This window comes from Nelusetta ayraudi, unplaced genomic scaffold (genome assembly GCF_046127955.1).
Source record: "Nelusetta ayraudi isolate G7.1 ecotype Tasmania unplaced genomic scaffold, CSIRO-AGI_Nayr_v1 ptg000048l, whole genome shotgun sequence".
NCBI classification, from domain to species: domain Eukaryota; kingdom Metazoa; phylum Chordata; class Actinopteri; order Tetraodontiformes; family Monacanthidae; genus Nelusetta; species Nelusetta ayraudi.
The window spans coordinates 8,261,540-8,279,443 of record NW_027466098.1 but is presented as its reverse complement, the minus strand read 5'-3'; the positions used below and the strand labels follow the sequence as shown (position 1 = coordinate 8,279,443).

At 49.5% G+C, this 17,904-nt stretch overlaps 1 protein-coding gene across 1 annotated transcript; it reads left to right on the top strand.

The window, feature by feature from the left end:
- Nucleotides 1-20: 20 nt before the first annotated feature.
- Nucleotides 21-10,801, top strand: ppp2r1bb (protein phosphatase 2, regulatory subunit A, beta b). The gene is made up of 15 exons (XM_076036065.1): nucleotides 21-164; nucleotides 819-909; nucleotides 1,050-1,150; nucleotides 1,808-2,040; nucleotides 2,186-2,333; nucleotides 2,806-2,961; nucleotides 4,050-4,164; nucleotides 4,301-4,371; nucleotides 5,041-5,175; nucleotides 6,092-6,265; nucleotides 6,391-6,451; nucleotides 7,455-7,609; nucleotides 7,977-8,119; nucleotides 8,221-8,312; nucleotides 9,238-10,801. Exons 1-15 carry the CDS (start codon nucleotides 87-89, stop codon nucleotides 9,252-9,254), a joined length of 1,770 nt encoding a protein of 589 aa, XP_075892180.1. The 5' UTR covers nucleotides 21-86; the 3' UTR covers nucleotides 9,255-10,801.
- The last annotated feature ends 7,103 nt before the right edge of the window (nucleotides 10,802-17,904 follow it).

Here is a 17,904-nt window from a genome sequence, read left to right as displayed (position 1 = left end):
GAGGGAGGGCCGTGCATCCGCCGCTTTCCAGCAGAAACCCCGTAGTGCGGCACAACAGCGCCATTCGGTAACTAACAGAATCCAAAATGGCAGGAGCTGATGGAGACGACTCTCTCTACCCTATCGCCGTTCTCATTGACGAGCTGCGAAATGAGGACGTCCAGGTACCGACTGCACATTCGACTTCAATCGTTATTTCATTGTTCTGTGGGCTCAGTTTGCGTTTTTTCGACGCGAGCTGGCTAGCTGCACTGTATGCTACGGCTAACGCTCTCCCGGTCAAGGCCTCTCCCTCCCCCCCCACTTGACTGCCGGGCGCACCCTGCTTGACAATGTAGCTCATTTGTGCTCCTCTTCATTCTTAATTGTCTGTTAAAGTCACTGTTAAATAAATATTCAACCAGTAAACAACGGAAGGGTAATAATACATGTCGGTGTATTCTGTGAGCCAACCGAGTCATTGGTTTAGCCGGTGGCGCTATTATCGCCTCCGCAGTGGTGAGCTGTGCTAACCGACTGACGTTAGCAATCACAACACTGCGTTCAAGGCCGCGGTACAGCTCACAAGAGTGCCATTGATGATACGTTTTTATGTAAAAGTAGGTTTGTTTGTTTTTTAAGCACTCATTTATCATTAAAAGTATTTTTTTTTGCGAGAACAGCCTTAGCTTTGTCGTTTTACTAACAAATAACGTCGTAGGAGGGTTAGCAAGCCTTAGTTTGGTGATAGTCGGCTTTACCCATCAACACTTGTTAGTCACCTGCACCTCGATGTGAACGTGTTGCTGATGTGCACATTTGACGTTGTTTTTGCACAGTTGCGGCTAAACAGCATCAAGAAGCTGTCGACCATTGCACTGGCGCTTGGCGTTGAAAGGACTCGTACTGAACTCCTGCCATTCCTCACAGGTAGTAAAATCCCGTCGTCTTAAAAATCACCTGACGTTCCTTTTTCACAGTAGCAGGGACCCGACGGTCACATGCATCCTCTCTGCTGAAAACAAGATTGAACCCTAAACGATTGCACATGTCTCTGCACTGTCCTGCAGATACAATCTACGATGAAGATGAGGTACTTCTGGCTTTGGCCGAGCAGCTTGGCAATTTCACCATGCTGGTTGGCGGCCCAGAGTATGTTCACTGCCTTTTGGTAAGTCCCTCACCAAGTATTTCAGTCTCTTGCCTTCGGGAAAGCACTTGTATTGCGTTCTTTTTATTGTATTTTTTAAGGAAATGCATGATTCGTCAGTCTGTGCGATGCACCATGTCGTCAGATCTTTCATATCTGTCACACCCCGCAGTTGGCAACTTATCATTTAGTATTCAGTCGTTATTGGCTCATAGCAAAGCCGGATGACTCTCAGCCACTGGCCTTAAAAAAAAAAACAACAAAAAAAAAACATTACTTTGCAGTGTTTCCTTCATAAAGACAATCTGTTTAAAATAAAAAAAAATAATGTATATATATATATATGTATATATATAAGATTCAGCTCTGTTCTAGCCATCTCACACCCCCCTCCACCCCCCAGCCTCTGGACGATGTGTCCTATGACAACAAACTGTGAATGCTAGTGCTAGCATGACCTGTTGTATTGTAGATTCTGAGAAATCCACCAGCAGGTGGTTTTGTATTTAGTAAATGCTGTTTCTACTCTAGAATCCACTGCATTTTAAAACGCTGCATCGTGAAAGATTTGGATCCCTTACCTGAGTGAATTTATGGCTTCTTTTTTTTAAAAAAAAAATGTTTTTAAAAGATCTGTGTGAATGTTTGTTAACGTCTCTCTCCGACCCTCCTCGGCAGCCTCCCCTGGAGAGCCTCGCCACAGTGGAGGAGACGGTTGTCCGAGACAAAGCCGTGGAGTCCCTGCGAAAGATCTCGCAGGAGCACTCCCCCGTCGACCTGGAGGTCCATTTCGAGCCTCTGGTAAAGCGTCTGGCTAGCGGTGACTGGTTCACCTCCCGCACATCCGCCTGCGGCCTGTTCAGCGTCTGCTATCCTCGCGTCTCCAGCACCGTCAAGGCCGAGATCCGACAGTAAGTCGCTCGGGGTTGGGGGGGGGGGGGGGGGGGGTGAAAAACACCTGCCTCACCAAACACCGCATATTTAGAAAACTAACTTGAGTGTGTTTTTAGGTGAGATTGCGTTGCCCATAATTTAACGTCTGCGATTCCTCTTCAGGCATTTTCGCACCTTGTGCTCAGACGACACTCCCATGGTGCGTCGTGCTGCTGCGTCTAAGCTCGGAGAATTTGCCAAAGTCCTGGAGCTGGATTATGTAAAAAGTGACATAATTTCCCTCTTCACCGCCCTGGCCTCCGATGAGCAGGTACGGCTAAACGTCTTCTTTCCAGAACAAATTTGGTGGCTAAATCAATTTGAAATTCTCCGCCACCACGGACGCAGCGTCCTCGCACGCCTCGAGAATCAGTCGCAGATGAGAAAAGGGAGGATCAGAAGGAGTCAGCATTTGTTTCTCCTGTGGTAGCCGCAGGGTGTTTTATGCGCAGTCCCTGATTTGTCGTTTGTTAAACACACAATCCTGTGCCAATTTATTTGCTCAAAGGCAATTTTCCCAAAAGAGCAATAAAGGGGACGGGGAGCTGAAACGCTTATCAGCTGAGGTTGTAACTCCTTTATTGTGGTGAATGAGTTATTATTCATTTATCATGATTGTGACTACATGCTTCCTTCCTCCCTTCTTGAGGCCGTCCACTGATGAAGGAAAGAATTGTGGAATAAACTGGTAGCGGGGCCTCTCGCCCCTGCGACTCTGCTAACTGTCCACTTTGCTCTGCCAGGACTCTGTTCGGCTGCTGGCAGTGGAAGCATGCGTCAGCATCGCCACTCTGCTGCCTCAGGAGGACCTGGAGACCCTGGTCATGCCCACCCTGCGCCAGGCTGCGGAGGACAAGTCCTGGAGGGTTCGCTACATGGTGGCCGACAAGTTCTCTGAGGTAAGGAGGTGCACGTCGCCTGCGAGCCTGCTCGGCTTTTCATGTTGGAGAAACGCCACTGGTCCGACTGTCTCTTTGTCAAGTCCCCCCCCGTCTGTTGGCAGGATGGTAGTGCACAGTGGAAGCCTGGAGTGGACAGTAGTGCGACCATGGAAACTGGCCACAGTATCTGTAGGACATTCATTGACGAGCTTTATTGTAGGACAGCCAATATTTTTGAACACACAGCTGTAAAGTGTGCTTTCCTGAGTTGCACTTTAACCCTTTAAAATGTTCAAATCTGTTCATGGTATGAAAATTTTTTTTTTTTTTTTCTGTTCAGGACCGGAATGATTTTACTTGCCCAAGAAATTGCAGCATATGCTTTTTTTTTTGTTTTTTGTTTTTTGTTTTTTTTAAATCAGACAATTCAGCAATATTTCTGTGGTCACCTGGATTTTCTACCCATCATTTTCCCGCAGCATCAATTCTCTTCTCGACACACAATATTAAATTACCTGTGAAGGTTTGGCAGCAGTCAGTTGGAGTTTAGCTGGGTGAACAAAAGCATCCTTCAGATATATATGGACTAAAGGCTGCCAGCGCTTCAGCTTGCTAGCCTTGCAGCAGGGTGTCTGCCCTCGGGCCGGGAGGCTGCGAGTCCCATCCCCGGTCCAGTCGCACCAAGGGCTGCAGGAATAGTGGCCGTTGTCTTCCTGCCGAGGACACATTTTGCATCCTCGAGGATGCAACGATCAATGAGACTGTAATGTGAGAAACCAGTTCATGGTTGACTGAGCTAAAGGACCTGACGTGTTGTCAGGTTTCAGAGATAACGTTTTGACATTGGTGCTCTAAGAGTTCTAGACTGAGATGAGAGACCAGACTCTCAGTGATCACAAGAAAGTCTTGGCTACAAATATTACCGTACTTGGATGTAGCTTTACTTGTGTTTTTCTACCAAGACTGAACCCTAATTAGTTTACAAAAGTCAGAAGCCACAAACTTGTTGGTATGCTGTGCATAGCAAAAGCATAGTTTTTCTTTAAAAATCTTTCTTGTTTTACTGTTGATCCTTATTTAAATGTCTTCTCTAACTTTGACCTCAGCTCCAGAAGGCAGTTGGACCTGAAATCACCAAAAACGACCTGGTCCCGGCGTTCCAGAACCTCCTGAAGGACTGCGAAGCTGAGGTCCGCGCCGCTGCTGCCAACAAAGTCAAAGGTCGGCACAGTGACAAACAGCCATGGGGGGGGGGCGGACAACAAAACACTCGAGCATTATGATTTCAAATTGAGCAAAACTGGAGGTGAGCTGTGCTGCTATTTTTGACTGTGTGCTTTTTTTCCTCTCTGGTCAGAATTCTGTGAGAATCTCCCGGAGGACAGTCGTGAACAAATCATCATGACTCACATTCTGCCCTGCGTCAAGGTAAAATAAGTCCTCTCCCGTCCGCCACGTCATCTTATGTTTTCCTGCACTGCTTTTAAAACGGCAACAGCTTTGATTTGACCGATGCAGCTGCTGCGTCTTTTTATAGTCCCGCTCGAGTCGTTTTGAAAGCAAGTTGCTGGATTGATTTTACACAAAGTACCGGAAAACTACTTCCTAATGGCATCATTTTATAGTGGAAGCCGTTGTAGCCCAGTCACTCTGTGGTTACTGGGTTAAATCTGCAAATGTTGTTTTTGGTCAAACTTGCACAGCTGTTCATAAAAGGCTCATTGATCACATTTTAGTCATTCATTTAAACTCACTTGTCCAGAATGAGCATTAAAATAACTCAAACACTTGCAGGGCTTATCAGGGTTTTGAACAGCAGGGGGCACTGTTGTATTTCCAAACGACGCTTGTGTCCAAGCTTTCCCCGACATTTCATATTGTCATTGAAAAACTCAATACAACAGAGAGTAAGAAGGCGTCGACACAGCAATGTGCAATTTCTGCCGTCCTTGTTGTAATTGCTGAAGTTTATCAACATGTGTATTATTATTGTGAAGTTGCAGTCAGCAGCAGCAGCTCTGGCTGTTCAGCTCCTCCCGTGGTGCCAGTTAACTCTCGCTCACTCTCGCTTTGCTTTCTTCCCGGCGCCGCTTCCAGGAACTGGTGTCGGACACCAACCAGCACGTGAAGTCGGCTCTGGCCTCGGTCATCATGGGCCTCTCGGCCATCCTGGGCAAGGACAACACAATAGAGCACTTGCTGCCGCTCTTCCTGGCTCAGCTCAAGGACGAGGTAAAGGAAGCTCTGGCTCGGAAACCCCCTCGTTTGCACCCCCCCCACACACACACACACACACACACACACACACACACACCCTGGCTTCCAGCAGCTCCGCACGGCCTTGCCGATCTGCGAGTCCGACGAGACAAATCCACTTAGGCGGCGGCCCGGCTGCATCTCGTCTACCACCTGAGCGCCTAAGAGGATGAGACCGGCCCACGGTTTGGCAGCCAGAGCGGGGACGCACAGTGAGCAGGGAGGAGGCCCGGCGGGTGGAGGCGTCACAGCGGGGCTGCCGCACGCGGGCGGATCAGAGGAAGTGAAGCCTGGCGACAGAGCGGCGTGCACACACACACACACACACACACACACACACACACACACACAGTCCCAACAAAGACATTGCACTCGCACCCTAGATGTCCATCCTGACAGGACGCAGTTTTGACGAGTCTCTCTGCTCTCTTCCTTTTAGTCCTATTTAAAGCCGGCCCAATTATCTCGCTGCGCCAACACCAGACCCAGACGCTCTTATTAGATTACAGTGCCACGCTGACGGGTCCCGCTCACACATTTCAATAATTCAAGGTGCGCTCAACCCACCCAGCGCTGGCACTGGAGGGAGCAGTTCGTTTCTTAGCGCCGACTGTCTTTAAATCGCGGCTCCACTTTTTTTGTTCCTGCTGCGCTGCCTTCAGATTTACTGTGCTGGGACTGGCTGTCACATCATTGGCGCCCGTATTAGAAGAGAGACGGTGGCAAACCTCACGTAGGCTCGAGCGTCTAATTCAGCAAACAGCCAAAGCCGCCGCGTCTCGTCTGAGGATTTCATTGTTTCCTCAGCAGTAACTTTGGTTGAAGTGGCAGTGGTTGGCAGAATAAGTCATGTGTGTGTCTCTGTGTGTGTGTGTGTGTGTGTGTGTTGCAGTGCCCCGAGGTGCGCCTCAACATCATCTCCAACCTGGACTGCGTCAACGACGTGATCGGCATCCGCCAGCTCTCCCAGTCGCTGCTGCCGGCCATCGTGGAGCTGGCCGAGGACGCCAAGTGGAGGGTCCGCCTGGCCATCATCGAGTACATGCCCCTGCTGGCGGGACAGCTGGTGAGTCGGGGGACGACCCCCAGCCCCCTCCACCCCCCAGTTCCCCTGGAACTGCGTCGCCGTGGCTTTTGGCTCGGGAAGCGACGCGAGGCCTGACGGCTTCTCCGCTGCGTTGTTCTCTGCAGGGAGTGGAATTCTTCGACGAGAAGCTCAACACCCTGTGCATGGCCTGGCTCATCGACCACGGTGAGACCCAGTCACAGTCACTCCCCAAGTACCAGTGGCACGGCCGGACTTTTCCATTAAGAGGAATTTATCATCAATTTGCTCAATGTGAAGTTGCTGTCATCACCCGCCAGTGGGTTTGTAGCCCCGCAGACAGAATGTGGTAGTTCTGGGTGAATGGAAAATACCTGCACACACCTGCAGAGCAGCGGCCTTGATAAACAGCTCGGTGTTTGTCCTCCATCTAAAAGTTTTTCTTCCAACTGCAGTCGTTGGTAATCTTGTAGATGCAAATCTGAGGTTTGGATCTCATGATGCTCACATCGATCAATGCCGACTGCGCCGCACTTGTTGACTCAGTAGCGTCACCATAGAAGAAGGAGCTCTCTCTCTCTCTCTCTCTCTCCCTCTCTCTCTCCCTCTCCCTCTCCCTCTCCCTCTCTCTCTCTCGCTCTCTCTCCCTCTCTCTCTCTCTCTCTCTCTCTCTCTCTCTCTCTCTCTCTCTCTCTCTCTCTCTCCCTACAGCTGTTTAATTAGCTACAGTTGCTGACAATAAAGTGCGTTTAAAGGCGTCTCGCGACTCGGACGCTGAAGCGGCCTTTTGTGCAGTTTATGGCGGCATTTTGCATAAACGTCTCACTCGGAGACGACCGCACTTCCTCCTCGCCGGGCCGTCCAATTAGACACACACACACACACACACACACACACACACACACACACTCGCTGCCGAGGACAAAGGGCCAGCTGGGTTACATCATTGGAATGCTGCTGGTGTGAGTTTCTCTCTCTCTCTCTCTCTCTCTCTCTCTCTCTCTCTCTCTCTCTCTCTCTCTCTCCCTCTCCCTCTCCCTCTCTGTCTCTCTCTCTCTCTGTGTTGGCTGGGGTTACGGCCGTGCCACCCTTACGTAAGCCCTTCCCCCTCAGCGGGAGACGGGGCTGCAGGATTCAGACACCACCACCAGCAGCCCCCCCACATTCTGAGTGATGTTTGTGCCAACGTGGCCTCTGAATGTCTTTGCAGTCTACGCCATCCGCGAGGCGGCCACCTGCAACCTGATGAAGCTGGTGGAGAAGTTCGGACCCGTGTGGGCCCAGAACACCATCGTGCCCAAAGTGCTGGGGATGGCCAACGACCCCAACTACCTGCACAGGATGACCACTCTGTTCTGCATCAACGTGAGTCACCAGGACCTCCTCTTGTTCATGTCCATCAGTGAGGGCTTCGAGAGTCTTGCACCCACGTTCACATATTTACCTTCTTCTTTTTTTTCCAAAATCCTTTCGGCCATGGAGAAGCTTTGCGTGTTTAGTTAATCAAACATAAAAATAAAAAAAGCTTCACTTAGTGCTCAAAACAAAACATTAGCTGTGTTTTTTTTGTCTTTGTTTTTTAATCCTCTCTCTACTAAAAACACAACCAAGGCAGCCCAGTTCAGTTTGATCAGCTGAAGGATCCTGGCTTCCAAAATACACATGTGACACCTGTACCGGTTGTTTATCAGCGAGCGGCCACCCATGATGCGTGTGTGTGTGTGTCCGTCAGGCTCTGTTCAATGTGTGCGGCCCGGACATCACCACTAAGCACATGCTGCCAGTGGTGCTCAAGATGTCCAGCGACCAGGTGGCCAACGTCCGCTTCAACGTGGCCAAGTCCCTCCAGAAGATCGGCAACATCCTCGAAGCCTCGTAAGACTGCCCTCTCCCTCCCTGACACCCCCCCACACACACACACACACACACACACACACACACACACACTAATAACTCTTCCGTCTCCCGTCTCCCAGCACTCTGCAGGAGGAGGTGAAGCCGGTGCTGGAGAAGTTGGCCCAGGACACGGACATGGACGTCAAGTACTTTGCCCAGGAGGCCATCAGTGGTGAGCAGCACTCTGTCGCACCCTTCACTCTGTCGCACCCTTCACTCTGTCGTCCACTCAGTGTGTCCCATAGTGCACCGCTAAAAGTAGTGCACAACCAATCCGGTCACTCAACCCTGCCACATATCCCATCATGCATTGCACTCACGCCGACCAATAGGAAGAAAGGTGATAGGAGCAGAGTGTTATTTAATTTAGTTTTATGTAGAAAGAAGCCTCTTGTACATGGCACCAAAATGCATAAATGCACACATTGAAACATTTGGGCTCACTGACTCATGTGTGCATTGAGCTCCATTGTAAAGCAGTTTCATGGAGTAATGGACGTGACGTACGATACTGTGATTGTTATGAGTGCAGGAAAATAAGTCAAGGTGTGCTTCACCAGAGACATTGGAGATTTCCAATGTCTCTAATTAAAAGTGATTGAGTGAATTCCAAGTGTGCAAAGTTCTGTGTGAACCGTTTCACTCTTTTCTGGTTCAGCACACACCACTAAGTGTGATTATATTGCAAAGCTTTGTTGTTGTTTTTTTTTAGAAATGTTAAAAAAAAATACAAAATACAAAAGCAGTTCAACTTCTGCAGTCACGGCCACATTTTGCACACTCGATGTTCCATCTCTCAGACGACTGCCAAAGCCATCCCATCATGTGTTCAGCACATGACTGCTTTCCCTGCACTGGTAATGTTGTGAGCTTCCCAGTAGGTTCTTCATTCATGAAGCTGGTTATAATGGAGTTCAGTGCAGAAATGATTACCACCTGTCGACCTGACGCTTTAATAATGCACTCCTTCTTCAGCTTGTGGTTGCGTGATGTATACTTGGCCACACAGGACTCCTGCTACAGAGACCAGGAGGGCAGCGGTCATTCCTGACACAGCCACAGTAACAACGGTCTGCTCTGTCTTTCTCTCTCCACAGTGCTGCGCCTAGAATAACCCCCTCCACCCTCACCTTCACCCCACCCGACACGGCCGAACCAGACAAAGTCTCCCCCCCGCTCCCTCCTCCTCCTCCCTCCAAGACAACAACGCAAACACTTTTACAAGATATTTATTGATGTGCAGGAACATCTGGTTCATGTATAGAGAAAGCTGTTAACAAATTGTTTTGTCCTTTTTTTTCCCCCTCCCCCACCCATCCCGCCTCCCCCCTACCGGCCCCTCCCCCCCGGCTGGGTGCCGAGCTGCTCGTCAAGGCTCCTCTTTGCTGCTGTACATTTGTGCTTCAACACGCGGCAAAGTGTGAGCTCGCATTAAGTGTTGCATGCTGACGTACGTGCTGCTGCTGCTAGCTAGATAGCTAGTATGCTAGCTCGCTGGCTATCCATCCATCGCTAACCAGAACCCCCCCACCCCCTTTACACATTCCTCCCTCCTACGCCCTGAGCCACCGTTGCCCCCCCCCCCCCCAGCGCGCGCACTCAACACGTCTTGCGTTTGCTAGCTTGCTGATCCGGGAGGAACGCTCTGGGAGCAGCAGACGGTTTAGCAGGCTGTTTCAGCCTAAGTCTCGTTTCAAAGGTCTCGTTCTCCACATGACCAAACCCGTCGTAGGAAACCTCTCGCTGTCCGTTACTGCAATATAATCTGGTGAAAGCGCAACGCTCGCAAGTGATTTTTGTTTTTTAATTATTTTTTTCTTCTTCTGACGCTTTGCCGCATCACAATTTTAAACGTCCCAAGTGTTGAATTAGCAGTTGGCATCAGTAAGGAAGCAGCTCTGTCTTAACATGTTGTTCACAAGTCCCGTTCCTCTAAATCCTCAATCATTCTGCTTAGCGTTCTGAGGAAGCTCTAGTAGTCTGCCGTGACTCTCCGCCTCATTGCTCTTAATCATCGGTGCCAGCGGCTGTTTCCAGGCCCGCGACGCTCCCATTTCACACGTCCCGTTCCCTCAACAAAAAAAAAAGACAATGTTGTACCTTTTTTTTTTTCTGTGAGAGAAACTCATTCCGTAGGAGTCGGGAAAGGCTAAATTGAGAGCAGCTGTGGCCGGCCGTGTCCTGCAGTAACCCAGTTTCCCCTCTTTAAGTCCGTGCTAAGTCCTCCGCTCTGCGTCACATTTTAAAGTGCGGCGGACGCTCCACTTACAAAAAAAAAAGGAAAAAAGATCTCGCCGAGCTGGAGAACAAGCGCGCGCTTTCTAAGAAGTCGGGAACGGGGGCACGTAGAGCGTGTGTACGTAAGGCCGCATAATGTTTTATTATGGGGTGGGAGCTGGGCCGCTGATGGGCGGCTTGAATAAATGTATCGTCTGTGTTGATAAAGAAACGTTGTGTCCTCTCCTCGCCCCCCCCCCCCCCCCGCCCCGTCCCCTCCCCGTCCTCCCTCCCTCCTTCACTTTTGTTCTCTTGAATAAACCTTTATTGTTGATTGTCCTGTTCTCAAAGACTGTGCTTTTATTTTTATTTTGAACTCTTCACAGTTGGGATGCTGTACTACTGTATCTTGATCTGAATAAAGTAACACAAAGAAAAAAAAAACACCCAGCGTGGCTCTTGATCTGTAACTGCTCTGGAGGAACGTTGCCAGTATTAAATAGAGTGGCAGTTAACGTGCATTATATACCGGCTGTGAATAGCCTTTACATTTGCTGCACGTCCGCAGGGACCTTTTTAAAAATAAAGTGAAAATGCACGGCCTGAAATGGAAATGTGAGGGTTCAACGTGGGAAACTGACCGCATAAATCACCTGTTCACCTGGTGCCATGGATCGGCTCAGAGTGCAGACAAAGGAATCCTGAAGCACTTGGTTGTGCTATTTAACAAAACACCACCACATTTATGGTGGATGAGATTTCAGAGCTGAAAAAATGATGTTAATGCAGTGGAACTGGCCTAGTTTTTCCTGGAACTCAGCCTATTGTGATGTCACAAAGGGCACTCGTGTCTTTCACTGCTTCCAGATCAATCGATCGACCATTTCAAAATTCCCCTCGCGAGGCCTTGTTTATATTCCCGTCCAAAGACGGGAATATAAACGTCCTAAAGGTTGGTTTCATGCGTTATCGCGCCCCTGGTGGCCACAGGGAGTGTTGCACCCAGTCACACCTGGCCACACCTGTGACGCCTGCGGCCATAACGGCTGTTTAAAATCCACATGACACCAGTAGCACACCAACACCTGGCAGAGGTGGGAAGTAATGACATACAAATACTGTCTTACTAGACCGAAGTAGGTTTACAGTTATCTGTACTTTACTTGAGTATTTCCTTTTCGGACAACTTTTTACTTTTAGTCCCTTCATTTGTACACAAATATCTCATCTATCTTTACATTTCTTACATTGGGAAAACAATGCCTCTTACTTTTGTACAGGTACAAATTCTGTTTGAAGTAATTCTCTCAGCTAGTTAGCTATTGAAAGTGATGTAGCGGAACACATAAAAGTGGATCATATTTTACAGGGGGGGTTACCTCGATTGTGGGGTCACTGTTCAGCAACTGACAACAGACATACAGTGAGATCTTGCACTCAGCTTCAGCTCCCTGCAGCTCTGCCTTCACCTTGCTGCTCTTGTTTTCTCCCCCAAACCACGAGAACTCCCCGTTCCCACCGCCACAGGTGTGTTGCCTGCTTTCCTCCAACACTCCCTCCCTCCCTCCCTCCCTCCCTACTGTCTGTCTCCACCCCCTCCGTCTTCACACACCGTCCTCCTCCTCCTCCTGCTGCTGCAGCAGCAGAGAAACCTTCCCGGGCCGACGCCAGGCTGCACCTCATGTACCAGCCACAGATGCTGCTGCTGCTGCTGCTGCTGCTGCAAACCCAGAAAAAAACACTTTCACAGTTGTTCACGTTATAACATGAACAGTATAACGTGAAAACGTGATAGTATCACGAAAGAACGTCAAAGTTCCTCTAAATAACGTGATAGTTTTACTTTGTAACGTGAAAAACCTACGTTATAACGAGAAAGCTTTAGGTAATAACGCGAAAATTAACTCGAAATTGCTAAAACTTATCACGAAATAAAAATTAGAATGACTTTATTTGTCCCACATTGGGGAAATTTGCAAATAGCCTGATAGTTTCACGAAATAAAGTGATAGTATCACGTTATTGGGAAAGAAAAAATATTTTTTATCACGAAATAATGTGATAGTTTCACGTTACAACGTGATACTGAGTCCTTTTTTTTTTTCTCTCTCACTATGGCAGCAATGCGCTTCCGTTCTGTATCAAGAACTCGAAAAAGAAAAGAGAGGAATGAAACTCCACACACCCAATAGCACCCGGTGCGACAGAGAGGAGGTGAAACCCCAGCAGCGTGTCCCGGGAGGGTAAATACTTATTTTGGCCCCTGTTGTCGTCTCGGCACTCCTTTCATGTGCCTCCCCGTGGAAAACACGCAGTGAGAAAATGTGAGATTCATCGGTGCGGTGTTTGCTCGGCTCCGACCTGGCAGCAGCAGCTGCTGCCGAGATGAAAGCACCGCCGGGGCTCCCGTGGACTGTTTGAGCTGCAGGGGGAACCGAGCAGAACATGGCAGGAACTCACACCTGACCCTGCTCCACCTCATCACCAACCCATCCCCTACCCATCCCATACCCCGACCCTACCCTGAGACTGCTACTTCTTCTACTTATTTATTTTTATCTACTTTTTCATATTTTTGTTTGTAAAAGGTTCATCATTTTCAGTTTGTTTTTGTAAATAAAGTGTGGTTGTAAAAAATCTTCTTCTCCTCCTCCTCCTCGTCCTCCTCCTCCTGCCTTCTTCTTCTTCTCCTTTTTCTTCTTCTCCTCCTCCTCCTCCTCGTCCTCCTGCCTTCTTCCTCTTCTTCTTCTTCTACTTCTCCTCCTCCTCGTCCTCCTGCCTTCTTCTTCTTCTCCTTTTTCTTCTTCTCCTCCTCCTCCTCCTCGTCCTCCTGCCTTCTTCCTCTTCTTCTTCTTCTACTTCTCCTCCTCCTCGTCCTCCTGCCTTCTTCTTCTTCTTCTTCTTCTGCGCCTTCTCCTCCTCCTCCTCCTTCTGCCTTCTTCTTCTTCTTCTTCTTTTTCTTCTTCTCCTCCTCCTCCTCCTCCTCGTCCTCCTGCCTTCTTCCTCTTCTTCTTCTTCTTCTTCTACTTCTCCTCCTCGTCCTCCTGCCTTCTTCTTCTTCTTCTTCTTCTCCTCCTCCTCCTCCTCCTCCTCCTCGTCCTCCTGCCTTCTTCCTCTTCTTCTTCTTCTTCTTCTACTTCTCCTCCTCGTCCTCCTGCCTTCTTCTTCTTCTTCTTCTTCTTCTCCTCCTCCTCGTCCTCCACCTGCTTTCTTCTTCTTCTTCTTCTTCTTCTTCTTCTTCTTCGAGAGAGAATCTCAATACTATAGTTTTCTTCTTCTACTGCAGCACAACCAAACTGTAATCAGCTGTGATGGAAACATCTGCCAACTGTCCACACTTTAAATCACAATAACCACAATGGTATTTTCTACATTTTTCTTTATTTTTCTCTGTGCTGAAAAACATATTGAACAGTGACCCTGAAGCTGAGGTACTCTGAAATAACCTCCCTGTGAAATATCATTCAATGGCTCTGCCTTTACCTCTGGATTCTCCAGTCTGCCCGGGAGTTTGCCTCGCACCACTGCTTTCCCCACAGGTTCCAAAACCAATTACGCCATCAATTACGGGCGACGAGGCTCAAGGTGCGAACACCGAACCAGAACAGGAAGAACCGGCTCCTGCGGGCGGCCGCTCGATTACTTTTTCCCAACAAGAACACTATACGAGTCTTTCATCGACCTCAGACAGGCGTAGGAAGAAGAAGGCGGGGTAGGTTTGGGGCCCGTTTGGTGTCGCGTACCGTTGAGCCACTAAATGGTGATGTGAGGCAGATTGTGTGCCAATGACTGTGTGTCTGTTTTGTTCTTGCATTCTGGAAAAACAAAAGCAATCCAAAGAAGACAGAAGACAGAAGACGCTGCTCGTCATCAGGGAGGAGGAGGGCTGCTGCTGCTGCTGCTGCTGCTGCTGCTGCTGCTGCGGTGGCGGCTGCTGCTGCTGCTGCTGCATTCTGGCTGAAAAACAATCTGAAAAATCAGCACACTTCAGTCTGCGCAGCAATGTGCTTCAAAAATAAAGATGGAATGGGTGGATTCTTCGTGTTGTTTTTCTGCCAATTCTGAACATAAATAAATAAATAAATAAACAAACAGACACAAATCAGTCAGTTAGGAGCAGCAGTCTTACCAGAACTGGGTGAACGAGACAAAGAGCAGCGCAGCAGGGTTATCTTGCAGCCGATGCCACCCCTGCTCCACTACACACTGAGAGCAACTTTGCGTGTTCACCCTCCCAAGGCTTTCCTCCGTCTCTTTTTACAGGCCTCCTCCTCCTCCTCCTCCTAGGTACAGCCCCCCCATCCCCCCGTCCACTCCCTGGGGGGCCAGGCCCTCGCGACTGCACACCCCTTCCAAGCAGCAGGAGCAGGAGGAGGAGGAGGAGGAGGAGGAGGAAGAACTGCCCCCCCCCTTTCAGCTGCGTTCTGTTTCCCTTCAACCTGAAAAAAGACAGGAAAAAAAAAAAAAGGAGTCATCATTAAACTGTGATTACTTGAGAGCCGGGAGCTAATCTGTCTCCCCCCCCCCTGCCTAACCCCCGCCAAAATCCAGCTGCAGTAACGGAACAGCGAGGAGGACCCCCCCCCCCACCCCCCACCCCGCTCTGATCCAGTTATTTGGAGGGATTTTCAGCAGCAGCAGCACTTGACGGCGCTGAGAGCCTTGACGTCAATGCAGCTGCCTCCCAGGACTGTGTCATTTATAATGAAAGCAGTTGGAGGAGCAAAGCCGCACCCCCCCCCCCCCCACCCAACCCCCACAATCCCTCACACGCACACGTACGCACACACACGCACACACAGTGAGGTTAGACACCCGCAGGGTGACAAATGACAAACATCAGTCGGAGAGAAGAAAAGATGTTTTCCTCACACACACACACACGTCTTCCTTAAGTCACCTTGTCACTTTGTGCACGCACGCGCACGCACACGCACACACACACACAAACACGCACACGCACGAGCACACACGCACACGCACACACACACACACGCACGCGCCTCCTCCTCCACCTCCTCCTCCTTCTTGTGTCACCTCCAGGATGCTGCATTGTGGGTTTATAAACTGCACAAACTCGGCTCCGCTTAACACACACAGCAGGTTCAGGTGGAGTTTATGATTCCTGACTGCTGCCACTGCTGCGTATTTATTTAGTCCTTTTTATTATCGGGGACGGAGCCCCAGCCTTCAGAGCAGCCCTGGAACAGAGCGGCTCTGTCGTCAGGGCAAAACTATCCAACTGAAATTGTTTATTAGCGTCCTGCCGCGTGTTGGAGCCCCATTTCAAAGCCCTTCATCAAACTCCAAAACTCACCAAACTTTGCACGCAAGTCAGAACTGGTGAAGAATTTTATTAAAAAAAAACTCACTTTAAGTCCTACAATTCACACTCGACAAGCTTCACTCACAACAAACAGGAAGTGCGCGATTTGCATTAAATGTACGAACGAGACCTCTTCCAGTACATAATAATTCACCCGCTAAACCAGCATCGAAACTGCTCACATTCTGAGGTCCAGATTGGTGAAGCGTTCCACAAACACGAGGAACGAACCCGCTTGGGCTCTACAGCGCCACCGACATAAACGCAAAGATAAATCACCTCGTTTGCACAGCCGGGGTGCAGAAAGCTTATCGAGTGGTTTTATGGTGACGACGGTATCGGCAGGGGTCGGCAGGGGTCGGCGGGGGTCGGCGGGCCACTGCAGGCCACAGCGGGCTCAGTCCCGTGAATGCTGCTTGCAGCTTTAGATTTTCTTCTTTAATTTGGCTGCACTCTGTCCTGGGATTTGGGTCTCTGTCCATCTGCCAGTGTGCACGGCCTGAGGACCAGAGACACTCGGAGCGATGACTGCAGGCTGGTGAAAGCTGGCCTCACCCCTGCAGCATCCCGACTGCTCACCTGCTGAATTCTTCACTTATTCATTTCTCTTCCTTGCTGCATTTCAATCAGTTATTTTTCTGGGGGGAAAAAAAAATCACATCTTGCCACCAAACTTCCCCTCCTCATCCCTCCCTCCCTCCCTCCCTCCCTTCCGCCTCCACAGCTCTAATTCTGAGCATTGCTGCGACCCCCCCCCGCACCATCCGAAAAGACGCAGTAAGATGTTGTCATCCTCCCTCCCCCTGTTGTCATGGCGACCGGCTGATGTCATTAGAGTTACACTCGGGGCCCCGATGAGCGAGCGGCCATCAGATATTGTGATATTTCATGGTGCCGACAGCAGAGAGAGGGGGAGGAGGAGGAGGAGGAGGAGGAGATCTGCCTCAGTCTGTCCTTGTGTCAGTTTCCCTTCCTTTGTCTGCCGAAGGTCTCGTTCAGCAGACGCTGCCGCCGAGTGCAAAACTATAAATATCTACTTCCGAGTGGAAAAGGCTGAAGCCCTGTTGAGAAACATGAATACCCCCCCCCCCCACACCCCCCCACAGGTCAAATCTCTCTCTCTCTCTCTCTCTCTGCAAGTCCCGAAAAAGTTTTGGACTTCGGTATTAATGGGTCAATAGAGCATGCGGATCAGAACCAGCTGAGACACAGCCCGTGGGAATTTTTTTTTTTTTTTTTTTTTTTTGCTGCAGTACCTCGAGTGGCCACTGGATATTGCCAGCCCGGAATCCAGTTCTTATAATACATCCATGGTTTCCAGTTTCATTTTGGCCTTTTTGGCAAAGGGTGGGATCAGCCAACGGGCCCGGGCGCCTGATCCTGAGCTGAAGCGAGACCCCGGTTTCTCCGAACTCACTCCCCCCCCCCCCTCCCCGCTGCATTAGATGGATTAGCTGTTCTCTGTCTGAGTGGGCTGATTGGATTGACAGGTTCTCGCCGCGCCACCCAACCCCGCCGCCGTGTACAACAAGTACGGGTCGCCCCTCTCGTCGCGCATTTGCGGAAACCTGCAATCTTCTCCGAGACCCTCCCTCCTCCCAACGACAATAGATGGACAACACGTGTCTGTGTGCTGCTTCGTGTGGCGACATCGGGTTGTTCGGAAGACGGTCAATCCAACTGCTTTTAGCCAAAACCTTCCACTGTTGCCTCATAGCCCCAAAGCTGCGCTTGTTCCATGTAGTCTCTTGCAAGTATGAGCGCACTCTGTTCAGGCCGTTTTGTTTTTTAATTTTTCAAGTGACCCGCAAACGCACGAGTTGTTTTCAGAGAAACAAGTTTGGCTGACAAATTCCATTTTTACTTCATTTTTCATAAAATATTTTCAGTTTTAACCATTTTAGGGACAAAAGTAATGTGATTAAATAAAATTATTATTAGAACTAAAAGTCTAATGGTGACTAAATGTACAAACACTTCATCAGGGGTTTGTACAAAAATCCGGTTGCATAAGGGTCTCTTAAAACCCTTGTAACACAGGATGTGAAAAAGTTTGGGAGCAACTTTCTTTGGCTTTTACTCCTTGTTTAGTTTGGTTGTTTAGACGACGGACGTTCGCTGAGCACCAGAGTTTAAAGCCCCCACAAGGCAGCGTGACCGATGAGAGCGTCGCTGAACGTGAAGTTTCACCACGTCCGTTTTGGGCTGATCAGAATATGAC

Coding starts and splice junctions, on each gene's coding strand:
- ppp2r1bb (XM_076036065.1), top strand. CDS start 87: ATGGCAGGAGCTGATGGAGACGACTCTCTCTACCCTATCGCCGTTCTC. Junction 4,372..5,040: donor ACATTCTGCCCTGCGTCAAG/GTAAAATAAGTC, acceptor CGCCGCTTCCAG/GAACTGGTGTCGGACACCAA. Junction 7,610..7,976: donor CCACTCTGTTCTGCATCAAC/GTGAGTCACCAG, acceptor TGTGTCCGTCAG/GCTCTGTTCAATGTGTGCGG.